At 42.8% G+C, this 27,024-nt stretch overlaps 1 protein-coding gene across 1 annotated transcript in view; it reads left to right on the top strand.

The window, feature by feature from the left end:
* The first annotated feature begins 6,023 nt into the window (after window positions 1–6,023).
* Window positions 6,024–27,024, top strand: part of LOC119449493 (centrosomal protein of 135 kDa) — a 29,873-nt gene continuing 8,872 nt past the window's right edge. The window contains exons 1-16 of the mRNA XM_037712674.2: window positions 6,024–6,412; window positions 6,492–6,618; window positions 7,499–7,669; window positions 8,801–9,039; window positions 10,133–10,237; window positions 12,023–12,130; window positions 14,238–14,297; window positions 14,371–14,500; window positions 16,041–16,255; window positions 17,181–17,369; window positions 20,953–21,008; window positions 22,309–22,477; window positions 22,701–22,811; window positions 23,393–23,536; window positions 24,755–24,964; window positions 25,978–26,180. Of these exons, the coding sequence (XP_037568602.1) occupies window positions 6,248–6,412; window positions 6,492–6,618; window positions 7,499–7,669; window positions 8,801–9,039; window positions 10,133–10,237; window positions 12,023–12,130; window positions 14,238–14,297; window positions 14,371–14,500; window positions 16,041–16,255; window positions 17,181–17,369; window positions 20,953–21,008; window positions 22,309–22,477; window positions 22,701–22,811; window positions 23,393–23,536; window positions 24,755–24,964; window positions 25,978–26,180 (2,402 nt within the window). The 5' untranslated portion in view covers window positions 6,024–6,247. The remainder of the gene's footprint in view (window positions 6,413–6,491; window positions 6,619–7,498; window positions 7,670–8,800; window positions 9,040–10,132; window positions 10,238–12,022; window positions 12,131–14,237; window positions 14,298–14,370; window positions 14,501–16,040; window positions 16,256–17,180; window positions 17,370–20,952; window positions 21,009–22,308; window positions 22,478–22,700; window positions 22,812–23,392; window positions 23,537–24,754; window positions 24,965–25,977; window positions 26,181–27,024) is intronic.

Raw genomic sequence — 27,024 nt, 5'->3', positions numbered from 1 at the left:
GTCGGCAACAGTTCTGCGCATTGCTGGTGCTGCTGCATGTCCAAGTTTATACAGATGATAAAACTACTATCCTTACTCCGTATAGCTCTCTACTAATTTGCTATCGCAATTGGTGCTTCGCCTTTCGGGTGAAACTGCGACAAATTTATTATGCATAAGAGACGCTTGATTCTGCAGCCCATGAGGGAGCACGGCGCAGCGTTGTAGGGGAGAGGGGGAGTAGGAGGTAAAGAGGAAAGAGAAGAGAGAAAGTTCAGGGGGCTCGTCCGCACATGGGTAGGCAGCAGAGGCGGCAGGGACCGACAAGGGCAGGTACGCTCAGCGGTATGCTGCTATCCCACTCGCCTCCACGAACTCCACGAGGCTGTGTAGTGCGGCACATGTTGACATGGGACGTTAAGGAGAGGGAAGGTGAGCATGCGCGCGGCGCGCGCATAGCTCGGGAGAGGGAAAGAGAAAATGACAGCGAGATAGAGAGAGAAAGAAATTTTAGTAGCACCATGGTTGTAGTAGCACCAACGAGGCAACGCGCAGAGCTGCTGCCGACGCCGCCCGCGTTTCCCCGTTTCCCGCGTTCGCGCCGGGGAAACGCGGGCGGCGTCGGCAGCAGCTCGCAGACAATGCGCGCAACCGGTTTCCGCCGCCGCGCCGAGATCTGCGCTAGCGCCGTGATAATGACTGGATCTGCGCATGCGCTGACTTTGAGGCTACAGCTATGTAAGCGTGTGTGCGCCGGCGCTTGATCAGTAGAAGCAGGGTCCTTCAATAAGAAAGTATTGAAGGACCCTGGTAGAAGCCATGGGATGCCTAAAGATAGTTCGTACTCCCGAAGAAGAGGGCACACTTATCCTAGCCCAAAAGCAAGGACTAGCTAGGTGCCCGTCAGATCCGCTGTCTCTTTAGCATTGCGCCTCCAGTGCAAGCTATACGCCATTCTTTTTTTTTTTTTTTTTATGGTGAAAAGGGACTCTGACTGCAACGCTATGTGGACAATCTCTGGGCAGGTATTCAATAGTTACGGTATTTGATAATTCAACAATTTCATGCCGTAGGGCGTACAATCGTTGCGGCTGGTTATAAAATACTTTATCCAGACCCCACCACTCTCCCTTAGGTTCAATATAGCAATCTGATTTTCTGTTTTCGAATATGCTTAGGCGGTCCGAAAAAATGGGGCACGATGAAAGAAGCGCAACTTGAATTTTTTTTTATATATGTCGGAAATTGCCCGTACGTGTGGCGCATCCCGCGTGTCGTCTGTTGTATGGAGCTGTACGTGTGTGGAGGGGCCGCTACAGCGCTTCGTGGCGAGGCACGATAGGCAATCCTCCTTGCCCAAGCAGGGGATACGCAATAAAGAAAAGCAGAGGGTTCCTGGAATAAGGGACCCTCCCACCTTGAGTGACAAGCCACTGTTTCAAATAAAGGTTTATTAATTTATTTCTTACGTTAGCAACATATTCAGAGAAAAAAATTTGGCCTCAACTGTTGTTTCGTTGAATTTCCCAGTGTGCAGCCGAGAATGCCCGCTTTCAAAAGTATGTGCGGGGGCAAATGGCATACTTCGCCCTTCCACTTCAGACAGCGCCCCCAGTAAATATGCCTGTGACAGGGCATGTACGGAGCAATGGGGAATCAAATACAGTATAGACCACTTATAACGTAACCGCTTATAGTGCAGGACCGGATATAGTACGGTCTTTTCAGACTCCCGTTAATTTTCCCATAGCACTCCATGTATCCGCATACCGCTTACAGTGCAGCCGCGTGAGACGAGATACCGGTTATAATGCGGCTTCCGCGGGAAAATATCGCCGACAAGGGCGGCAGCGAGCACGCTTCTCAAAGAGGTGCGCGCTCCCGGCCGGCGCATGCATATATTATTCAAGGTAATCAAAATATCGTTAATGCGGACTTATTTGGCCGCACATCGGCTAATTCGGACTATTTTCGGGGCTCGGTGAGCGAGGAGCGCCGCAAATGTGCGACGCAAAAGAGCAAGAACGGCGCTTGCGTCCAACCGAAACGAAGCGGCGGAGTCCGCATCGCCACAGCCATCAGTTGAACTCGTACGTGAATGACAGCAACGCCGGAACGCTTCGAGCCTATTTGTGTCTTTAAAGCCTGTATTCTTGCGTTTACCGCTGCGTATAATACGGCGTTGGCCGCGGGCTTTCGTAACTGCGTAGTTGTCATCCACGATCGTGTCGATAGCGGCCGCGGTTTTCTCCGCAGCAATTGCGGCGAACAGTAGTTTCGTTTTTACTCGGTACGCGCGTCGGCCGCGTGCCTAAAAAACTGCGTAGTTGCAATCGATGATCGCATAGATAGCACCGCGGTTTCGGCTGCAGTTGTTGCAGCGAATGGTAGTTAATTCGTCCAGACTCGGTGCGTGCGTCGGACGCGTACGTGCCTTCGGCACCGCAAAGTTGCCGTTCATAATCGCGTCGATAGCGGTCACGGTTTTTTTCCGCAGCGGTTGCAGCAAACAGTTGTTTCGTTTTGACTCGATGCAAAGCTGTCGAGCTTGAAGACCACCGGCTACATCGCGATTATGTTTTCGCCAGCTCACTGGCGAAAGCGTGATCGCGATGTGCGCGCGATCGATAGTACAAAGCGTGTCTACATGCTCGGTCTACATGTTTTCCATACGTGCAGGGCTTGAAAATCGTTGTTTTGGTTATAGTGCGGTACCGCTTATAGTGCAGATATTCGCGACTCCGGCGACTTACGTTATAAACGGTCTACACTGCATGGGACGAGCGCGATCTGGTTCTGTGGGTTCAGGCCGCCGAGGGGCCGAGGCCACAGCGTGCAGGGTGGCGTACTTTGGTTGCATAGACTATACAGTGCCACGGCTGCTGGACCTATTTTTTATCCAGCGGCCGTGACAGTGCACTAGATGTTCTAGTTCACTATAGCGTAGACAATGGTCAAGTGGGCCGAACGGCGCTCTCCCGCTGAGGCACCACGTGTGGAAAAATTTTGCGAGGGCGCTGCGAGCGAACTGGATTGGAGCGGAGACGCGCTCCGCGGCATATATATTCAACGTACTTTCGCTGCGGGCGCCGAGGCCGATTGCGCATAGTACCCTCTTAAAATAGTAATTTATGTCAACTGCAAATTTAGGTTTACAGGATTTTGCCAAACATATATATTTGAGGCATGGATTATACAACGCGACGTCTTCAATTTTTCTGTCATTGTCAAGCGCGTCGTCTGCTAGCGAACGCGCGTTCGCTACGCGGGTGCTGGCGGACGCTCAGTTTTTCTCGCAGAACGTCTGTGCAGTACTTTTTTTTTTGTTTTAGTCGCTTTGGTGCACCCATGACTCTTGACGGCTGGTACCAAATGCAGTTAGCCAGGTGAACTGCTGTTTTTACCACTGTATTCTAAATGTAACTGGTATCTCTGCAACATGAAGCTGCGTAAGAAAATTTTATTAATGATATCGTGTCATTTTACGCGCGCTTCTTGTTGGTGGATATTGATCAGGCCCAATGATCGAAGAAAACGATATTAGAGTGAAATACACAGGTTTATTAACTGCGTGGCGCGTAGAATGACCAATGCATTCATTTCTAGGTGAATAAATCAAAGGGTACATAGACATATATATTCACGATATATATATATATATATATATATATATATATATATATATATATATATAAGGGAAAAAATAACAAATATTCTAAATGCACAAATTGAAAAAGTGAGAACGCCCGACCGGAATAAGCGCACGTGTTTGCAGTACGTATCAAACACACTTATTAGTGAATACTGCACGTAAAATTCGCATTCGCAGAAGCAATATTCATAGCAGGCAAAACCATCTTATATATACACACACACTGTACGACGCCGAATAGTCGTTTCCGTTCGAATGTAATGCGTGACAGCACTATTGAAGTATCAAAGGTGAGTGACCGATGCAATTAAGGACTGTTGTTCCGAATGATTGTGCTGCCGGAGAGTCGTGGCATTTATGCAGAGGTGCAGTTCCCGAGAGAATTAACGCACGGGTGTTATCAATTTCCTAGCTGTGATTCAATATAAACGCCCCGTTTTGGAGAAGCCTGTAAATCTGCTAACTTGAATCAGACAAGGAAAACTTTTTTTGACAGTCTCACCATGTTTGCAACACATTAAAACTGGGTGCCTCATGTGGTACCACACTTATCTTCTTCAACGAACGCAACAGATCTGCACATATCTCTACGTGTATGTGAGACATGCCGTTCCTTTAATAGCTTCATAAATGTCGTTATGATAGTACACCGGATAACTGAAAGCAGCCGTTTATAATATACAAGCTGCTGAGTTGAGCAGTCATAGATTTGGGAACGGCATTACATTTATGTATGAAATATAAGATAAGCGTAACATGTTTTTCTCGGAAATCAGACTCGAGAATAATTTTTGTTTACGCCCCTAAAAAAAAAAAAAAAAAACACACACACACACACACACACACACACAAGAACGCAGCCACCTGCTTTTTTTTTCTTAATTTAAAGAAATTCTTCGGTTTTACGTGGTAAAACCACCATATGATTATGAGGCACCCGGTTTAGTTTTCACGAACTGGGGTTCTTTACCGTGCACCTAAATAGAAGTACACGAGTCTTTTTCTATTTCGCTCCCATCGAATTCCGCGACCTGGATTGAACCCGCGAGCTCCAGTTAAGCAGTGCAACGCCGTATCCACTATATAGCCACTAATTAGGCTACCGCGCAGGCTTTCTTTCTTTTCTTTTCTTTTTTGAAGTATCTACTGGGGAAAAAATCCACGTACGGCTAACGGCCAAAGATTAGCATACAGAATAACTAAAAGCGTTTTTGGCGCTCGAGGTCCTAGCGCAATAAATGACCCCGTACCAATTACTCCGCATTCTGTTATGCGAGGAAGGCGGAAACTTGAATGGAGTGTTGCGCTGCAGTTTACACACACTCTCTCTCTCTCTCTCTCTTTTTTTTTTTTTATCTATAACAATGCTTCCCGTATATCTGAGTACAAGGCGCCGGATGGCGCAGATATGCTTTACTTGTTCCTTCGTCTGCGTTTCGCAAGAGCTACTGATGGAAAACTATAAGCGCAATACACACGAGAGATACATGTTGCTTGTAGAACGACAAAAATATTTGTTCTCCAAAGGGAACCGCAAAATAATATATATATATATATATATATATATATATATATATATATATGTGTGTGTGTGTGTGTGTGTGTGTGTGTGTGTGTGTGTGTGTGTGTGTGTGTGTGTGTGTGTACGCGCAATCACCGAGCGGCATTAAAAAATACAATAAAGAAGAGGAAGAAAGGAATTTATTCTTAAGGCATAAATACATGTTATAAGCAATTATGAACACCATTTGAGCGGTCTGATCGCAAATACCAGCGCGCGAAGTAGTACGAAAGACCCTGCCGAGCAGTATCGCCAGCAGTTTCCAACGGCGCGACCTTGATGCGGCCCAATCCACTTCGATCGCAGCGCTGCCACAGTATTTTTCTACGTCGGGCGCCTCACGCAAAGCATGCGTTGCCCCAGCCGCTCGTCCCACTCAGCCGTATTACGTAGCTGTATTCTATAATGTCGCATCGAAGTACAGTGTACTAGAACTCTTCTAGTACACTGTAATCGAAGTCTGCGAACCCCCAACTACCTCAACTACAGCCACTACCCCAACTTAAAGCTTCTTCATACGCGTTTTCGCCCGGTGGCGTGTGGATGGAGGGGCTTTACCCCAACCCACTGACCAGCCCGGCTTACAGCTTTGGTGTCCTCATTGCCTCTTTAGTGTCGTGTGGAGATGCCGCCAAGTTAGCCAAGTTGTACTAAATAGTTTACTCATAGAATAAATAACCAACTATCCACCTACGCACGGCGCGAAAAAAAAAAAAAAAAAAAAAAAAAAAAAAACCTATGAAATGTGTCTTGCATGTAGCGCCCTCTCTGTTTCTAAATAATTCAACCTTTTGTGTTATCTATATGGGCCTTCCTTACAGAACGGGGACATGGATGAATGTCGTACTCGGTTGGCTTGGCCGGTGGCGGTTTTGTTTAAACTAAGATTACTCTGATCAGGATGCCAATAATACTGCGGAAAATGACTGTAAGGTACCTCGGAACGGTACATGATGGTTCTTACTCTGCCAAAATGTTTAACTTCACGTAGTCCGAGGCGTGTTTGAATTTTTCCAACTCCGATGCCAGTCTAACGGAACTTGTGCGGCCGACCGATGGGTTTCAAGTATGACGCTCTCCGGAGCGATCTTGCTGAAATGGGCTACACGGAAGCCTTCAGCCTCGAGTCTGCGCCTCTGGTGGCTCGGTTGTGGTCGGACCTCTGTAGCTACCAGGAACAGAGCGTGGATGCAAACACGGCTCTGCGAAGGACGGTGCAGGTGATCGCTACTTCGTTTTCAAATTTTGTCATATATCCACCGTAACATGATGATAACATCGTAACCAATTTTCGCATAGGAAAGGCAAGAGAAAGAGGACCTGGCAGAGTGTTATCGAAAGGAGAGCGCCAAAGCACTCGCCGAGGTGAATCGCCTGCACGCCTGCGTCATGCAGTTAAAAGAGAAAAACACTGATAAACTGAAGGGTGAGCTAGTCTGTATAAATCGCACTGTACTTATGACCACACATCCTTTCGAGCAATACTGCACGGGAGTCTGTGTATAGTGATTTCGATAAAGTCGGAGCATGCATTCGCTGTGTTTTTTCTGTACTCCTCGAAGTTATTTAATCTCTATGTTAAGTTTGCTGTCGGCAAGAAATTTCATCAATTACAGCATATTCGTATTGCTTGTTGCACTAGATACATAAGCCGCAATCCTGACTCTTCACACCACGTTTTACTTAGTTAATTAGGGTTCTTTTTCTTTTCTTTTTTTTTATATTGTTATTAAAGGGTGGGGGCTGTAGGTTTTTTTTTTTTTTTTTTTTTTCATATTCTGACCGCTTGCTTCAATCATTCAACACAGGCATCGCGACCAGAGTTTATTTACTCCACCATTTTCTTCAATATTCTTTTTGTGATCACCTTCCTGCCTGAACTTCCAAAACATTTAATTTTGTTAGTAAATAAGTGAGCAAACACTGATATGCTGTGTGGCCTTTTTAAACTTCATTAGCTGTACACCAGCGCATATATTCCCTATGCGCTATTGCATAGAAACAACCATGCAATATTTTGAATTGCGCTACATTCTCCATCTTTAATTCAAATTGCACAATAAGTACAATAGCTGAAAAGCCAAAGTAAAATTTTGCATCATTCCGTTTAATTACATGCATAAATTTGCTTACACATACTTTAAACAAGCCAGGAAGGGATCTTAAGGTGCATGCACACTTTTTGTAAGAATTTCAGGTGCAATTTCTCGAACATCAGTGTCATGAGTTTTAAATTGAAAACGAATGCTGTTGCTGTGTAGTGTATAACTGACATAATCTCCCCCATTAATGTTCACTATTTCCAGATTTGGAAAATAGGCTTCGTGAAGCCGAACACTATAAAAAGAAGTTTGAGTTTGTGAAAGCGGACTGTGTAAACAAGATAAAACAGCTTGAGAAAGAACTGCAGCTGAAATCGGACAGAATCCTGCAGCTGCAGTCAGCACTGTCAACGCAAGCAGTTGTTCATGTCACAGGTACTGCAGCTACTTACTTTCTTTGTGTGTTCTTTGCTGCACAAGTATAGCACAAAATTAACTCCAGTTTTCCAACATCTATTGCTTTGAAGGGGGAATTAAACTAATTTAAGCTTGCAACTTGGGGACTAATGAGTATCTAAATTATTTGTGAACTGTCATGCCAAACATGTAGTCGCACAGTATTTAGGATGCTTGAAAACTCCTAATCCAACCTTTCCATGTTTCTGTGCAGTTGGCAGATATATGTATTATTTACTTGTGATAATTAAAACTCAGACAGTGCAAAATTGTGCTTAATTAAGCATGTCTCAAATATTTCATTTGGGAACTATGTTGTTGATTGATATTAAAGCAGCCTTAATCAAACAAGAGACTCATTTAATACACACTTTTAGGATTCCCAGAACAGGACAATGTGGCCAGAAATGGCTGATGAGAGGTTGGGTGCTTAAAGTAGGTGCACTTTCATTGTGCCTGCTACTGTTTAGATGGCCCTGCCGGCACAGTCGTTTATTCTGGATCATATGCCATTTGTTTACACAGCTATTCTCATCACATATCTGCAATGAATCTGACTGGGTGTGTTTTAGTCGAAGCAATAACGCATGTTTTTCTAAACTTATTTCGATTTGAATGATTAAGGCTTTTGATAAAACCCTCTGTGGTGGCTCAGTGGCAATGGCATTCTGCTGCTGAGCATGAAGTCACATTTAAATTCCTTTCTGCGACAACCGAATTCTGCAGGAATTGCCAACTGCGGCCAATTGAAGCCAGCCAACTGCAGAGTGCAACAACACTTGTACCGAGCTTTAAGTGCACATTAAAGAACCCCGGGTGGTTAAATTATATAGTTCTCATAGACCAGTGTGTAGCTTTGGGAGGTTAAACCCCACAATTGAACAATTTCATTTTAAGTTCTGATAATTAAAGTAAATTTGAGCACCTTTGCAGTTTCAGTCAATACCAGTATGTGGCGTTACATTGAATGTGTCACTGTGTGGATGCTTTTAGTAGTAAGTGTAATGACCGTACTTTATTGTTACTGCTAGTTATGTTAAAGCTTTGTTGAGTAATGTGCAGCGTGCTTATGAGACGTGCTTACCTTTTTCACGTTGTGTTCTCTTGTAGATGCTGCAAAAGTACCTCCGTCCTATCGAACTCAAGGCATTGAACTAACCTCGTTACTGCCAAGGCAGCATGGACAGGCTGGACGGAAACCAGGGCCCCAAACAGTTGTACGAGATGCCCAAGAAATCGACATTATTCGGATGGCTGACACGAGAATCCACCAGCTACAACATGAACGAAGAGATCTCAAGGAATCACTGTATCAGTCAAGAGCTTCTGCGGACTTGCTACAGCAACGAGTGAGGACTCGTGGAATGCAACACATGAACATGTATTATACCCACACACGCGCCACATACATACGCATGCATAGTGTTTTTCCTACGATTATCAAATTCAAACAAATTAACGTAATTACAGCGAAATCACAGTGACTCTTTGTTTACGGTTTCAATGTCCGAGTTTGTAGCCTCCAGATAAGAAGTGGTCTGTCACAGTTATTTTCCATAATTACTATTTAAATTAGTGGTTTTGGATGGCTAATGCATTCGTGCAGTTGCAAGCCCATCCCCAGCCAGACGATGACATCTTGGGATGTATTCTCGGACGATCACTTTCAGAAATTGTTTCACTTTCACGAGATTTTGTGAGAGTCGGCTCTGAATGCATGTGCACAAGGGTTGGGCGAATGTAAGAAAGAAGCTCTTGTGGGCCGAGTCTTGCCAGATCTCACTAAAGTGAAGCCATTGCTGAAAGTGATCACCCTTGACACTGTGCTGCCACTCAAAGCAAAACGATATTGAAAGCGAGTGGTAAGGCATTGCTCATAGCAGTGTGCCAGCGATAATGGTAGTTACTTCACACTTTCTGCTTGCGCTATGTACAAAATCGACAGGAACAGGGACATTGCGCAAGAAAAAATTATGAGCAGCCACCAACTAGCCTCATCACCCTTTTAAATTTACTTCATTTTTTTTTTTGTTTACTAAAGTCTGTCTAACCATTCATCACAATTCATTAACAATCTAATGTGAATAAAGAGCCAGGTACCTTAATGTTATATTGCATGCATAGGATAGGGGGCAAAGGTGGTGGTCCACTTCAATACTTCTTGAAACCTTGAGGCGTTGCACAAGAATTATAAGATCACCCAGCCTCTTTTAAGCAAGTATGTATTCAAGAGTTCGATGTAAAACGGGTCTGGCCAGGTGAAGTCATGGTACAGCAAATATTTATCAATTTCGACCAGTAAAACATAAATTTCACCCATCTATTGGTGGTTGACAAGATTTATAATTGCTGTTTAAACAAGTAGTAACATGCAGCTCATACGATAAGGTACTTGGGAGCTGAAGCCAGCTTTGTGTATCTGCGATATATCCATGGTTACAGGTTGAAGCGCGAGATGCTGAAATTGAGCGCCTTACAAGGATTCTGAGGGAGGGCCTTCCGCACACTGCATTGCAAGATGGATGCAGCTGTGGCCAAAAATTGCAGGTGACATTGGGTGCAATTTTGTAATGTACTACTCTTACTCAAGATTTTGATGGAAGCTTGTCTAGTCAGGTAGCTTGTTACAAGAAGTGAAAAATTAAAGTCATTGATCAAGTCAATAATTATTATTTGACGTTTCAGAATCCACACGGGTACCTTGCTCAAAGTGCAGCAAGGCACAGTGTCGCAGTCAATTTATTCATTTGCCCTGGCATTACATAGGAGGGAAATGAAAACAGGATTGAAAAGTTATTTAGCATAGTTATTAGCATAAAATATGTACACAATAATTTTAGTGTGAATACTGTATAGTAGGCCGCTGGAAAAATAACTACATATAGTAAAATCATAGCTATTAAAAATTAATTTGTAAAAACACAAGAAGGTGCTGAGTGAAACGTTGACGGCTGGTTTAGCATGTCAATAAAGTGTGGCAACAGATAATGAATTTAAATTTAGTTCAGTGATTAATAGCACAAAAGGTGAGGTTTGGTAAAACATAGCATGTGAGGTAGTGACGGAAAAAAAAAACTTGCACATGGTACTGGTTGATAATGCTAGTTTTCGCCTGTAGTAATGAATTAAGCCTAAATCTTGTTCTTTTTATTTTCGCGACAACTGATGTGTCGCCGCAGTTGATGTGATTACGCTTTTTTCACATTATCCGCGAGTGCATTGTACATGATGATTAATTTGACATCATGTTTGGACTTGTTATTAAGTCATGTGAAAGTCTTGAGATCTCCAACGTAACAGAAGTAGCAGCCCTTGCAAAGTATTCTGTAAACTACTGCTTTCTTATGATGAACTGTGTTCGCGGCACAGCAGCTGAACTGTGAATCTTGGCATAGCAGCTGTTACCTAGTCTTCTCTTGCTCGAAATGATGCAGGGCAATGTTTGTAATGAAAATCGTGGCCCATATTCAAAGAACTTCTCTTACGTAAATGCTGTTGAACATTGGCCTTCACCATAGCGATCGTTTAGTTATCATGCAAATTATGTCATGAGTGGTGAGTGCCCAAGTGTTGTTACATGAATTGAACTGACTGTAGTGAGAGGGCCCTTCACTTTAGCCATAACACTATAGTGACGGGGTAACAGCAGCCGATGCAGGAACTGTTTTGTAGCAGATCTTTCTGTCTGGTTTCATAGCACTGCGCAAGAGCATTGGGCTTATGATTGAGGGGTGCTGAGTTTGAATCGAATCGTGGCAATTAAGAAAAAAAAATTTTAATGTTGCTGCAATATTATTTTCCTTGTTTGACTTCTGCAGTACTTGTTCTTTTGCCCTATGCTTCACCACTACGCCTGACATGGAGGCCTCCTGCAAAGCGGAGCAAAGTGACCTGTTGTATAGCCCAGGGGGACGAAGGGGGTGGGGGCCTTAGGTAGATGCCGCTTTAGCAACTGCGGACCAATGAATAATGACACGTTGTTCGTTGTTACTGCGAGCTCCAGTGAGATGGGCCCAACCACTGAATGGCACAACTTTGTGCACATAACATGCGATGGAATAAAAAGGGGCCCCCTCACTTCAACAACTATACAGTGAGGGGGCCCATCATAATAGTGTATAGTCTATTATGACGGGCTCCATCACCATAGTGAGTGCCTATATGAAAACGTTAAGGTGGAATGCCTCCTGCAGAAAACAGGGCAACAGGAAACAAGATACTTAATCAGTGGAAGTATCGTGGTTTACTCTTTGCAACTTACATCAGCAGATGTGTACCATTTTCCTTTCCCATAAATTAGGATGCATAGCGATCCTTTCTGTGCATGTACAGCCTCAAGCTGATGAAGATGGAAAGGATGCCTCCACAAACCAGCGCTCCAATGAGCCCCAGAAGTCAGCCTCTGGCAAACAACCGGTGAAGCAGGTTCGCAAAGTTAATGTGAGTCATTTATGATATTTATTTCTTGATTGCATAAAGGTCAGTGCAAAACTTGTGGGTTGCCCACTCCTCAATATTATTTAGTACATATTCCAAAAGAATGCAGCGGCAGCCTTAACTGTTTAGTGTTGTAATCATTTGAGACATTTGTTTAATTTATTGCCAGAATGTTAACAATTGAGTGTCCGCTGCTTTGCTAACATGCCTCCAAACTTGGTACTCAACTGAGTAAGACCACAAGAAGCTCCTGCCAGTGCATTATTTCTAGAGTACAAGAGAGGAACACTAAGGGAGATGCAGCAATAACTGAGCAATGCATTCATGTCTCTGGATTATACGTGCCTTCTTTGGTTTAGAAATAATGAACCATTATCAACTTGACCAATTTACCATTCTCCTAAACTTGCTTGTGCAATTTTTTTGCGCCAAGTCATAACTAGTGTTGTTAGCAGCCAGGTATGCCAGCCTTGTCGGTGCACAGAGCTCCTCTGTAATATCATTACAAGCACCTTTCACTATAAAATTATAAGACTACTGCATGCAGTTAATACCCCTTTGCTGCAGAGTGCTCAGGGAGGCTAGTTCATGTTTTCTGTGGTGGCTCTGCAAATAGTATCATGCGGCCAAGGGTGCGGATTTTTTAAATTCAGATGTGTGATTCAGGGCTCCAAAACCTGATAGGCAAAACCTAAGATCACTTTTACTTGCTCTCCCCATTTGCCTCCCCCTCCCCAATGCGTTACTAATGTGCTTGCATGAATATGATGCAAGTCCTTTACGTGAAGTGCAAACAACAAGGACAGAAGGAGGGTGCAACACATGTGCTAGCTTTAACAGCAACAGCAAAAAAGTTAGTGCATGTGTTGCACCTTCCTTCTGTCCTTTTTTTTATTGCGCTTAGTATGTCATGTGTACATGTGCTTCAGGTAGAGGAAGAGCCCATTGAACGTGTAAATAGTATAACATATCTAGGTGTTGTAATAGACCATCATTTAAACTGGAAAATGCATATTGATTCGCTATGTTAAAAGCTCAGCAGTGTTTGCTTTGTGATATTTCAATGTCGCCAGTTTTTCGATGTACCATCTTTGAGAACATCTATATTTTGCTCTTTTTCAGTCAGATATCATATTGTATAGAGTCGTGGAGCCATACATATGATTCTTACCTAAAGGCCACTTGTAGTGCTGCAGAAGCGAGGAATTCGCTTTTGTCAAGTTCAAGTTATGCAATCCCTACCAAGCCTCTCTTTAACAAATGTCAAATCATGCCCCTTAAACTGCTAATAAACTATAAAACTACAATTATGGTGTATAACTGTATAACTAACAATTGTCCACTTCACTGCTCATCATTCATGTCTTCCCGGTTTCCAACACGAAGCAACTTCTTGCAGCCACTTGTAAAAAGTGTGTATGGCAAAAGCCAGCTACCTAGCGTTGGTTGCACTTTGTGGAACAGTCTTGCTGTGCAAGTAAAACAAAGTAAATGCTTTTTGTTAAGCTGAAACACCATTACAAAGACCTGTATTAATGTTAATTATAATTACAATACAAGATGTCTGCTACCTTGCATAAACACACAACTGTTGAAATTGATATTGTATAAATATAAACCTCTGTTATTATCTATGTATGGATCCAAACTAGCTTGATGCTAAAAATCCAGACTGCTTCTCATTTATTTTCATCATTTTGTATCCTTTTGGCAAATGAATTCAATTCAATTCAATAACAACAAGGCCGAATGGCTACCCTGCTTTATGTATTTACCACCTTAAAAAACACATTAGGTTATGCTACAAACATATGCTTCACACGTAACACTAGACTTTCCTCTTCAATTCCATGCTTCAGCATGGGATGATCTCAGCCATCAGGCAAATAAGCTTTGTGAGAAAGCTGACCTCTGAATGTTCTGGATAGAGTGAATAAATTAATTTCTGAGTACCCTGGAGCCGCTATGCCGAGACCTGGTGCATCCAGTGCATAGTTCGGTGTATGGGTACAGTTTCTTCCTTTTACATGCATCTGTGTCCGTGATGCTCGACTTGTTGTATTTACTCATCGTTTTCTTTTTTGTGTGCATCCATGCATGAATGTAACAGTTCGGTCACCTGCATCGGAAAACAGATCCACGGGCAAGAGACCCAAAGTCAGTAAAAAGCGTGAGTGATCATCTCTTTTTCGAAATGTATTGTCTCAAAGTGTTATGAAACATGGTTGCTTTTACTTCTGCAGAAACGTCCAACAAGTGCCACTAGGCACGCTGACCAACAATCAAAAGGCGACACGCTTGAGGAGCAGATACAAGCGCTGGAAAACGAAAAGAAAAAGCTGCAGGAACGAGTGAAAGAACTGGCTAGTAATGGTTAGTACTACTCAACATAAAATAAGTTCCTAGTACAGTCGACTTCTGTCAATTCGGCCATAATTAACCGACGAAATTTGCCGAATTATCTGGTGGGCCGAATTAAACAAGAGGCAGAAAAACACCAAAACTTGCTGATCTATTTGGCAGTATTTGCCCCAATTCTAAACGTCTACAAATCGAGCACGTATCCACATTTTATATGTTGAAAGCAGAAAAATTTATACGTAAAATGTAAAATACGATATGTGATATGTAAAATTGATATGATGTCATGTAAAAATGACATAAGAGCTCCTAAACAAAGCAGAAATCGAATATGCATCCAATTTTCTGGCAATCAGAAAACGATGAAACCAGGAAACCTTACTTACACAGAATTGAAATTTATTTACTTAATTGTGATTACTCCCAGACAACACTTCATCACTGTCTATGAAGAACCATAACATTTTGCTTTCTGTACGGTCAATTGCATGTTTGATATTCTACATTTATGAAACGACTCCACAACATCACAAATAGGGTGGTGGCCAACACCTTGCCTATCCAGTCCGAAAATAAGCTTTTTCTATGGGAGAAGATGTTTTTTCATTCACTGTACCCTTGCATTCACTGTACCCTAAGCACTGCCAAGACAGACAATGCTGCTACTGGAGTCACCATAGTGGTCACCATTGGGGTAGGGCACGTGGGTGATGACCAGCCAAGTGCAAATTATCTAGTGAGGGCTAATTACGGGATCAAAATAACAAATGTTTGGCCCCATAGAAATGTACGGGTACTGGCCAGAGAACCTTTAGTTGGGGTTGAAATAACCAAGAAATCGGATTTAATGGAACTCTACTGTACACCCGACCTAGCAATCAAGAACAATCAATTATTTATGTGGCAATTTAATTAGTACTTGTGATGCATGTCGGTATCCTTTTGCGCATATGTGTATGTTTTGATGTTACCGCTTTACCAGTTCTAATGTTGGCTGTGTTTTGATGCTTTTTTAATGACGTATGCAGCAGCAAAACATTAAGGTACAGCTAGTAGACTCATGGTAATTTTAATGCAGATGATTACATAACAATGCCACTTAATTTAAGCTAATCTCAATGTCTTGTTCAACCTGCTATGTTTTCAAGACATGTTGAAGATGCCTAATTTAACAAGTTTATCATGGATGTTATCATGGATAAACTTATTTATGGCTCCCACGGAGCAGAGAAACATAGCCTAATATGACTGACTGAAGGACACTCATAATGCACAAATAGTCAACTGCAAATAGTTAGCTACAGTCAGCCGACTATTATTGCACCTGGATCTACACATTTCTGTGTGTACCTTTTCTGGCCCTTTGTCTGTTCAAATAGACAGATCAGTGTGTACACCTGTTGGGTGCAATAAGCCATAATTATGTTTTGCACCATGCTTTATTCAATTTTGGTTACTTCAAACATGTGATAATTCAAGCAGAAATCTGTGGTTCCTAGGAGTTTGAAGTAAGCTGACTCTATACATGCTAGGCCTGTTGGTGTTCTTGCAGAACGACAGCTTCTCCTCGAGATACAGGGCCTGCTAGGCCAACAAGGGACAGTCGGCTGCCTCAGACAGCAGTGCAGAATTGCGTTCCTTGAAGAGGGAAGAGACCACTACAAGGATGAGTTGATGCGATTACATCAGGTGCTCAAGTCTGGAAACACACGACATAAACTACCATCATCAAGTGGTAGCGAAAGTGGAAACCAGACCGATCCCAAGGTGTGACCGTGCAAATCAGTGACTTGAAAGCTTGCATTAAGCACTTGAAGTTTCGATTCTGAAATTACGTAAACAGCCGAAGTGACAATGCCAAAGCTGACTGAGAAGATGCTTTCACTTACGAGTCTTACATCATATTAAGCAGCATGTGGTGGCATTTGGTGCCACAGGAGAGTTGACAGCCTTCGAGCATGAGCAAAATTATGAGTTTCTATGTGACTAACAGTCTATATATACATGAGTTAGCTTAGTCACCAGATTAAAAGGCCTTTGAAGTACTAGATAGATGATTGATAGCAATGCCCGTGTAGGGCGCTTCAATCTATTGCATCCTGTGACATTCATCTTCCTTGAACAACAATGAAGCAATGATGGGGACTGATTTGCCATGATCATGGTATCTATAATGGGACATGGCAACAGCGCCCTATGGACAGCACTGCTACAAGATTGTGACTCTAACCTAATGTGCACTTAGCATATTCAAGCGTGCTCACATTCTGAAGCTGAACATAAAGAAAAAAGCCCTTCATACACCTGTGCTCCCAGCCTGTACAGGTATCGGAGCACTAGTGCCATCTCTTGTCATGGCTGCACAACTGCAATGAGTTGGTTATCACCACTGCATAATCGTCATGCAGGGAAAATTAATTCCCACAAGTGCTCTTGTTCCTCAGCACGGTGGCTTCATAACCTTTGCTGCTGGTGATATAACCTTGTGTGACAAACAGCACTTTGCCACTATTACCTAACCAGAATGGATTCGACAAATTAAACAACTTTCCTTCAAAAAAGTATTAGATGCAGTGCTGTGAAACATTTCAGGAGCTGTCCTAGGCAGGGAACATTTGGCCAGCTGTCGCGTCATACTGCTTTCTGTAGCTTAGTGTGTAGATTTTGACTTTCATCTGATGGTTCGTCACAGAATCTGCAAGCAAGCCAGCCGTCTGCAGAAGATGAGCAGTTGTTGAGTCGGCTGGAGTTGCTCCAGAGGGAAGTCGACAAGCTGACAGCCACAGTGGAGAACCTGTCCAAGCAGCGTGATCACTTGCTTGTGGAGAGGGACAGCCAGGCTCGCCAGCTTGCCCTGCTCACTGAAAAACTCAAGGAAAAGGTTTGGTTCCTTAAATCTAATCTCGCGTGCTCCATTTGCTTTCTCAATGCTACTGGGCCATAAGGGCCGTTAATGAGTAAAGAAATGAAAAGGTTTGCTGTGCTAATTCATAATGAATATCAATGAGTATCTGTTTGTTAATATGTTATCAATGTTGTCAGTGATAAGAATGCTGCGCCAACTGCACCAATTTTCACCAACTAGAATTTGTTGCTCCATACTGCTCCAAAACGGCCTTTTTTGCCTAAACTGTGACGCTACTGCGCCACTACATAGTTTCAGTGGTGTAAAAATTGCGAAGCTACCATGCAATACAATACAAAGTGTGGCACTGCTACATTCATTGGCCACATTCGTTCATGGCCTTACAGTCAGTGAGACAGCCTTTGTGACAGACGAGAGAATCGAATTAATTCCTATTTTTATGCGCCAACCGTGAGGCGTGCATGAAGCTACACTGCAGTTAGGAGGAGCCATGCTGGCTTTGTGATTGCATGATCACCGCAGTAGTTTTATGCATAGAGGGCTGATGCATGATTGGACTCTGTATACAAAAATGAAATCAATGTCCACCATACTTATCCCTGTTGTTTGCTTGTAACTTTATTTGTTACATCGTATTACTCTTTTTTTTCAGAAGAATTTGAGGTCATTGAATTTAGCATTCAGCAATATACCGACACGCATGGTGATCGTGTACTAGACTGCGGTTCAGTCTCTTGTCAACTGTTTCTTTGATAATACAGTTGAACTTCCACACATTGGAGTCTGTAAAATCAGCAATTTAATTGCCTTATTATACCAAAATTTCGTTATATTGAAATTTAATATTTTATGCAAATAAGTGCAGTCGCCAATTGATTTTTTTTTTTTAACACTGAAGGGGTCGCAGAATTTTCCAAGTTATTAGGCAGTCGGAAAAAACAAATTTGAATTAGAAAAAAAAATATTTTTTTGGAGTTTGAGAGTTGGCAACGAAGGAGTGCGAAGCAAAGCCAGCCACGCTTTCGCATCCACTCCGCCCCCGCAGTTAAATAGTATCACCCACATGGAACCTGGTAAATGCACCAGGTACCGAAGCTTCTAGTAAAAGCCCATATGTTCAAAACATAGCCGTTCATCGGCGGTTCGTGGGGCTTAGTGCCGTCTATATGACGAGGGAACACTTCCGGCGGAACATAAAATAAAGTGATGGTCATATCCAATAAAAAATGAGGTGACATCATTTTTGTTGTCAAAGGTGCCAAATTTATTTTCAGGGGCCACCATTGGAGCAGTATTTTCAACTGTCCCGTAACTTGATTTGACGAGTATTTCAACCTGTTAGCGCAGAAAGCGATGCAGGGAAATGCCTGCCATACAGGTCTCGTAATCTCACCCATGTAACATCGCTTCCTTGCAGGCTGAAAAAAGCTTTGAGTGTTGAATGCTGGTCGCGTAGTCAGACATCATGCCTGTTGGCCAGCGCAGCTGCGTAAAGACAGCTAAGTCAACAATCATCTGCCGGTCGTAACTCACTACTTTTGACTAAGCGCGTTGACCCTCAAATGAAACACACCTCGCAAACCAGTGGCGCACCGACGGGGGGGGGGGGTTCGGGGGTTGTAACCCCCCCCCCCCCTGAGGCCGAGTTAACCCCCCTTTTTTGAGTACTGCAACTAAGATGTAAGACGCGCAATCGTCTGCACACTCGCAAACTTGTGCAAAAAGTCCATTTTTTGACAATTTCCCGTGAATAAATTGAAATTAGTGCTGTTTAGATGGTATTGGCAAACTAAGGCAAACTGTCAAACCCCCCCTGGCAGAAATCCTGGGTGCGCTACTGTCGCAAACACGCCATCAGTATTCAGACAAGCGTCGAGAAGCAAACAATCCAACATGTGAGGGGGCATATAGTAGCAGGTGAACTTTACAAGCGCACCTTTTGGCATACTACAAGAGCTGCATTGCACTGCAATTGGTAAGGATGTGAACTCCCCCCCTTTTTTGCTCATGCTCAAAAACGGGTATTTATTGTTAATGATAAAGTGAAAGAGAGTTGTCCTTCCTGCCACGCCACATTTATATAAAATTAATTAGGAATTTTATTTTTGTTGAATGAAATCAAATTGTGTTTTGTTTTCAAACAAAGGCTTTTCTTTAGCAAAGTTTGTTCCCTACTCACCTAGTGCACTTCAATCACTGCTCTCATAACCGCCTTTGTCGATGTCAGCGACAGTTGGTTCTGGACTGCTTTTCGCCCGAAGCTTCGTGACCCATTTAAATCGACCCTGGTGGGACGATGCCATGATCCAAAGCGCTGCAGTGGGGAGCAAATTCTTCGTCTGCTTCTTCAATGCGTCTTCGATACTCGAGATTACTTAATACTGAATGCACTGGAAGACAGCGCACATGATGCAACGCCATCTTGGCACACCCACTCCTTGCACACGCGGAACATTACAGTGGTATCTCGTTGTTATGATATTCACGGGAACCGGAAAATAAAGCGTATCATCCGAAAACCGTATTACCCAGCCAAATTGTATTATCGGGAAAAAAACGAAACATATTATCCCGAAAAACGTATTATGCAGAATCGTATCAACGAGAGTCCACTGTACCTCTAAAACAGGGTGCATGGGCTGTATATGCGCTCGTGCTGAAAGCCATGCGCAGCCTCGGCTTCGCTAGAAAAGGAGATGCCCCAGCTCGCTGTGATGTCAGATTTTGATGCCGTCTGCTTGGGCCCAGATAACTGTGCATCGGTGAAGTTGTACCACATTCCATCCTAGGAGAGCGGAAGACTGTACTTAGCAAATTTCAAGAATTATTGCCAAACCACAACTGGCCAAATACGAAAAAGTACTTTGAAATCCGCGACGTCACACTGGGCACTGGTGTTCTTCTAATAAATGTACTTATTACTGCAAAATTGCAGAGAGTGGTCATCAGACTAAACTTGTTCAGTGTTTCTCTTTATAGCAGTGTCCTTTTAATGGTCCTTGCACGCTTCGTGCAGCGCCGCTGGTAGCATGTCGTTGTTAGTGCTCGCCGCTGCTGTCGTGGCATGCTGCGGTGAATCACATATTTTGCTCCTAGTTCTCATGAGCAAAAATTATTATGTAAACTGAAGAGAATATTAAACTATATTTCGTTTTTCTGTGTGCACTTTCATGTAAATCTTACGGCTGCTCTAAACACGGCAGTATGTGCACGAAAAGTAGATTTTGCTTGCTCCAATGGCTGCTTCAAAATGCTGAAGGGCATTCCCACCACTGTGTTGTGCACCTTAGACAATAGGTCAGTGTGTGTGCATTCTGCACCTGTTTGTATTATGGCATCAGGAATTGACAATCTATTATTAGTTAACTAGGGCTGAAAAAGTACTGTAATGTCCCTTAAGTAATTGTATAATTTTTTTTATTTTTGTATCTAGTTGTGTAATGTTAGTCGTTGCTGTCTCTAGATTGTATGTTCTTTATGTGAGATTCATAACTAGCCTTTGGCTAAGGTCCTGCTTTGTTTTTTTCTATTGAAAGGAATTTGTACTAGTGAAAAAATTTTAAATAATCTGAACTGCATTTTTCTTTTTCCATTCCAGGATAAAGATACACAGACTGCCCACTTCACATGCCGAGCTACAGAATCACACATCGAGTAAGTCACTGTCTATATGTGTCAGACAAAATGCAGCAGCAAATCAAGCTCAAATCTGGCATCGTATTTGAGTGTCACGATAAAAAAATTGACTTCACAATGCAATAGTATCAGTATGCAGCATCTCTTGTTTACTTTACCACATTTGGTTTGACACACCTGCTGGCTGGTAGCCTGTTTGAATTCAGGTCATTCGGACGCTTATGAAGAAAGCATTGAGCGGATTTGCAAACTGCGCCCTCGCTTGCTTTTTCTTTGCTTTGATCAATGGAGGACAGCACAAGCGAGACATGACAGTAGAGGCAGCTGTGGTGCTCCCGAGTCTCTCTATTCCCGATTTTCGTGTGAAAGAAAACTTTTTTTCATGTAATCAAGTGCAAACAATACCTTCTGTTTCTTCAGCATGTCCATGTCCTAGCTTAACTTGCAGCAAAACTCACTCTAGCAGATAAACTTGTGTAAAGGCCCTGCATTGCTTGCGGGTTCAGGCAGTAAGGTGAAGCCTGTTTTATATAATAGAATCTCAATAATTCGAACTCCAAGGGGACGGGAAATTTATAAAATTTACAAAACAGAGTTCGAACTAAGGAAAGCCCCTTTAAATATAGCGCCTGATCAATTGCATGTATAGCATGCAAAACCGTCACTGGGCCCGCATTGAAAAAGTATTATCTTTCCTCCTCCGGCACAACCTGTACCAGAAGAAGCCTAGGTTCCGTATAAAGTCCAAGTGTGATAAGATCACACATTGCATGCCATTTGCTGTGGGTGCAAGGGAAAACGTGTGAGGGTGAGCCAGGAAGGATGGTGGCTTCACATGCACTGTACTCCCGCATGCCCAATGTCGGAGATGACGCAGTGGAGCGAGCGCACATTAGGAGGGGGGCGTGATGAGCACACGGTAATACGATCAAGCGGGTGCTGGGAGCCCGTTCTTGCTCCTTTTAAGCCGGATGTGAAAGGAGGTCACAGGCTGCTCTGCTTGCTCCGGTTCGGTCTCTGCTTTCCAGTGCTAGCAATGCATCGAACCTTCGCCTTTGGCTCAGTTTGGCTCAGATTTGTCCGAAAAGTGCTGCATGGAGTGAGAGATTTTGTTCAAAATACGGTAACCATTGTATGGTTCTTGGAGTTCAAATTCGTGGGAGTTTTTCTCTATTGAAATCCATAGGACATTGCCAGGACCAACAGAACAGTTTGAATTATCTGTCAATTTGAATTTAGAGATTTTGAATTATCAGAATTTCATGGCAGCATGCGTGAATGCTGTTTGACTTAATAAACGTCATTTTAATGTCCACAGCAAGCTGCAAGACAACCTAAACAGCAAGGAGAGTGATGTCGTGAGACTCACATGCCGAGTGAAAGAGTTGGAAGCAGAAGCTGCATCAGCAGCCGAGTCCCATTCCCACCTCCTGCAAGAAAACCAGAGGCTTCATGAGAACTTAACACTTGTGGCGAAAGAGCACAAGGTCTGTATTTAGAAATTGTGACCACTCTTTGAAGAATTTATTTACGGTAAATGAGTAACACGTGAGTGACGGGTGCTAGAAGAAGAAAATAATGAGAACTAATTTCTGTTATATTTTTATGGGCACTTCATACATGTCAGCCATCACCGTTTTCGCTTTTATGTGTAGTTTTAGTGCATCTGAGAGGAAGGCTATATCTTCATGTCTTTTATTTGGCATACAGAACATGGCATCTGACTTGGAGAATGCTGTACAACAGAAGAAAGACCTTGAACTTCAAATCCAGGAGTATGTGATTAAAGTGGCCAAAATAGAAGAGCTCCTGCGTACAAGGGTGAGTTTAACAGAATGCCTCCATTGATGATGGAGCAGTTTCAACTGCCAAAGATTTAGCAGCTCAGACTCGCCATGTAACATGATAACATGTGCTATATAACTGCATACAAGCCAGCTTGCAATTTGTAAACATTGACTGCTACCTGTGGGGATGTCTGTTGGTGTAACACACAGGCATAGGATGACCACTTCTAAAAGATTAAGACAGGCTCATTAAAGACCAATTTGCTGCAGTGCATGTAGCATCTAGACAAGGAAACGAACAAACACAGTAGCCAAGTTTCAGCAACATTTCTTTTTTTCAGATATAGAACATACTTATGTAGGAACACAATCAAATTGTCCTTGCTAAAAGCATGTGATTGTCTTCCTATATAAAAGCATCCCATTTCTAAAGAAAAATAAAGCTTACACTCACAGTTAAGCTCTTGTGCTGTTAAACTTGCATCTTCTATTAAATCTATTAATTCATGTTAGATAGGCATATACTAGTAGTGTCAATTGGGATTATTGCATATGAACCCCTTAGCATCTAGAATGCACGAGCAGCTGCGCATTTCTCACTTGTTCTCTCTGCAGGATCGAGAGAGGGAAGATCTTTTGGACCAGTACCGGTCCCTTATCTCGGCCAACGCTGATCTGCGGACTCAGGCCGAGCAGAGCCAGAAAGAACAAGACAGCAGTGATGCCACACTCAATAGCCTGCGTCAGCAGCTTGCACGAGTGAGTCGCTGCAAACTGCAGTAGCCAATGTTTCTAATTAGGCACATTATGGGAAATGATCAGCATTTTTTAAATAAAACTTTGCAGCTCTCGACAGTGCATTGTACCAGAAGTATCATGTTTATCGAGATGAAACTTGGTGCGAATCAAGTGTGCATTCTAAGGAATATGCTGCAGAAGATTCATAGGCTTAAGGGTGCCACAGGAACATGCGCTTACTGGGGTTTTTCTGTGTGGTTGCTGGGGGACTAAAATATTGGTCATTTGCAAACTGGTAGCTTTATCGAGATAAAAGTGTGTAGGAAAGAATTGTGCATTGGAAGGGACATGCAGGATAAATTTAACAGATGTGGGTATATTAGGTACCCTGTAGGTATATTTCCAAATTACCATCGGAACAATGCTCTTTCGAACAGCTAATTAAATTTCTGCCATAAGCAACTGGCTTACTATTTCTGTCTAAAGCTTTGTACACTTATATGGGAGACCCTCTACACTTAGACACAACCATTGCAAGTATGTCTTGAAGTTAATATGTGTTCATTTGAGTGCATTAATTGTAAGCAGCTGTGTATTCAACGTCATTGCTGCAAGGGAAGATGGAGGCATTGAGGAGAGCGCATGAGGCCTAGGAAAAGTTACACGGGAACTTGAAATGCCTATTCGTTGGGAAAATGCTCCGAGGGGTGTCAGGCACCACTGCTTTGTCATTCCATATTCTGCTTCTCTGGAACTGGGGCTGAAATTTTGCAATGTCACAGAACTCTGCTCAGTGTTTTTTTTTTTTTTTTTTTTTTTTACTTAATTATTGTGACATTTTTGCTGCTTCCTTGATATCCTACTAAACATTGGCTGACAACCAACCATATTATGCTTCCTCAAAATAAAGTTTTGAAGTTTGAACTCGGGAGACTGATGTTTTAATTTCAGATTGACTGTATTGGCAAGAAAACAAAGTGTAACACTTAAGGAATTACTAGCACTGTGAAGAAGAACTGGATGCTTGCCGTTCTAGTGCTTGGCGAGCATAGACTGTGACGATGCGCTTCAGGCTCCAGTCCCTTTGCAGACTTGCATTCATAAAACTTGAGCATCATCTAATTAATTTCACCTACCCTTTCTTCTAATGTTGCGCAGTCACTGCGCCGTTAGGTTTCTTACTGCATTCTAGTTGGAATTGCTGGCCGCCATTGGGTCCCTGCGTTTGCTTCTCTGCAGCACATGAGTGTGACGACAGAGCAGGAGCAGAAGTTGGCTTCACTGGGAGCAACTGTGGCAGCCTTGCAAGAGTCCCTGCAGCACAGCGCTGCCGAGGGAAGTCGGCTGAAGGAGGAACTTCAGAAGAGCTCAGACATGCGTGCAAGGCTCGTCGAGCAAGTGGAATCACTTCAGGACCAGCTCGCCAAAGAACAAACTGTCAACAATCAAGTAACTACGAAATATGCCTGAATACCATTTTATAATTTGCAATTCAGGCATATGGAGAATATGCAGATGCGGAATAACTCTGATCGTTTTATTCTCCCTAGCTACATATAATTGCACTACAAGCTGAGCCAGCCTTACCGTCTTCTGTAGCTCGTCAAAAATTCTGCCACCTGAATTTATTTTATAAAATATACCACCGTACCATTTCTTCACAATAAATTTATTCTAGCAATGCAGCACATCGCATTGATCATCATCCTAATCTAAGCATTCTATCCTGTAAAACAAAAACATTTTCTGGTTCTTTTTCATTGCACACAGCAATTGAGTAGAAATACCTTCTTGCTAGCATAACTTCCATTGAAAACAATCAACATTTTCGTGATGCACTAGCCAGCATTGTATACTAACATGTTACTTGAATTTTTCATCGATATTAATTACTCGCTGCATTTTGTTCTGTTTACTACTATATTTGTATTTTCTTTACCAACTCCCCTTTGTAATGCCTTTGGCTTTGAAGCTGAAATAAATAATAATAATAATAACTGTGCACAGAGAAGAAGTGCTAGAGGAAGCAGTGCACGATACGCAGTGAAGAAGGAAATAAAATACCAGCACATTACTGAACACTTTAATCAGCATTATTGAAATTTACACCTGAGCGCTCTTAAAAATCTAGTGAAACATTTTTTTTATGTGTGTGTATGTGTGCAGATTGTTTGAGCGAGCTGTTACATCATAGTACCACATAGCACTTGTGTGTATAGTTTGCTTGTTGTCTTGTTCTAAGGCACTTTTTTTTATTACCCAGTGCTTGCCAATTGGCCAAATTAGCACTTTGCTTACGTATATTTGGTGATACAGTGCAAAACAAGACAGGTATGAAGAAATAACTGCTTTCCGTGTGCTGCTTGGCTGAAATTTCTTGCTCTGAAAAGACTCGCACTCAGTTAGAAATGATATCTTGATCTGTAAATTGAATCATTCAAATATGGCATGTCTTCTTCCAGATTTCTGGTCACTTGAGGCGCCTAGAGGACGATCTTTCTCTGGCACGTACCGAAGCAGCTACGGCTCGCTCCGATGCAACCAGTCTGGAGCGCTTGCTTGCCACATCTCGGGAGCAGCGCTGCCAGACAGACATTGCCCTCGAAAGGCTCTCTACCGAGATGGAAAACATGAAGCAGGAGGTGCAAGCAGGAGCCACGAGCAGGTATACTACTCGTGTGACGAGTGCACCTTGTGAGAACTTTATGTGTAGAGAATGCCCTCTGCAGGTTCAATTGTGAGGTTTAACATCCCAAACTCTGCACAGTGGGTTTGAGGCATGTCCTAGTGGACGCCTCCAGATTAATTTGGCTTGACGTTCTTTAACGTACAGCTAAATATAAGTGCCCTCTGCAGGTTACTAAGCTGCAGCCATTAGGAAACTACTCCATTTCACAATTAGTAGGCAACGCTATGGAAGCTGAAGCAACTTTTCACATTGCCTGCACTCGCAATAAAAAAATAGTGTTTGATGTGTAATGAGTAAAACACAAGTAAATGTGGCCATGTATAACAGCTTGATATATTACAACTGTAAAACTGAACGCTGCTGAGCGGTCCTTCGAGTTTTGCACTGCGAGTAATGTTTTCGAGTTTTGCTGCTGGGTATGTTATCAAGTTTTGCAATTAAATTGGTGAGGGTTATTTTATTAGTTTTTTTTACAGTTTCTATGTTAGCATGTTGGCTGTAGACCAGAATCACTTGGACGATATTGCTGAGAAATCAAGGACGCTGCATGCCACTGACATCCTGAGCAGTGAGAGACCGAGGAAGCAGCAGCGACCAATGCCCCACATCATCATGGCGCCGTACTGTTCCGTCGAGGCAGGCTGGTGACCAGAAAGTGTGCCGTATTCGCGGATTGTCACTTTCGGGGATACCTTCATTTCGTGTGGCTAGTGCTACACTCATCAGGGTCTATGAACGACGACATTCTTGGCACAGTGCCAAGCACACTATCTTATCACAATGAGGAAACGCTGCCTCCATAGACAAATATGGTGCTAGT

The sequence above is a fragment of the Dermacentor silvarum genome, chromosome 4 (genome assembly GCF_013339745.2).
Source record: "Dermacentor silvarum isolate Dsil-2018 chromosome 4, BIME_Dsil_1.4, whole genome shotgun sequence".
Lineage (NCBI taxonomy): Eukaryota > Metazoa > Arthropoda > Arachnida > Ixodida > Ixodidae > Dermacentor > Dermacentor silvarum.
This window is presented reverse-complemented; position numbering and strand designations above follow the sequence as displayed.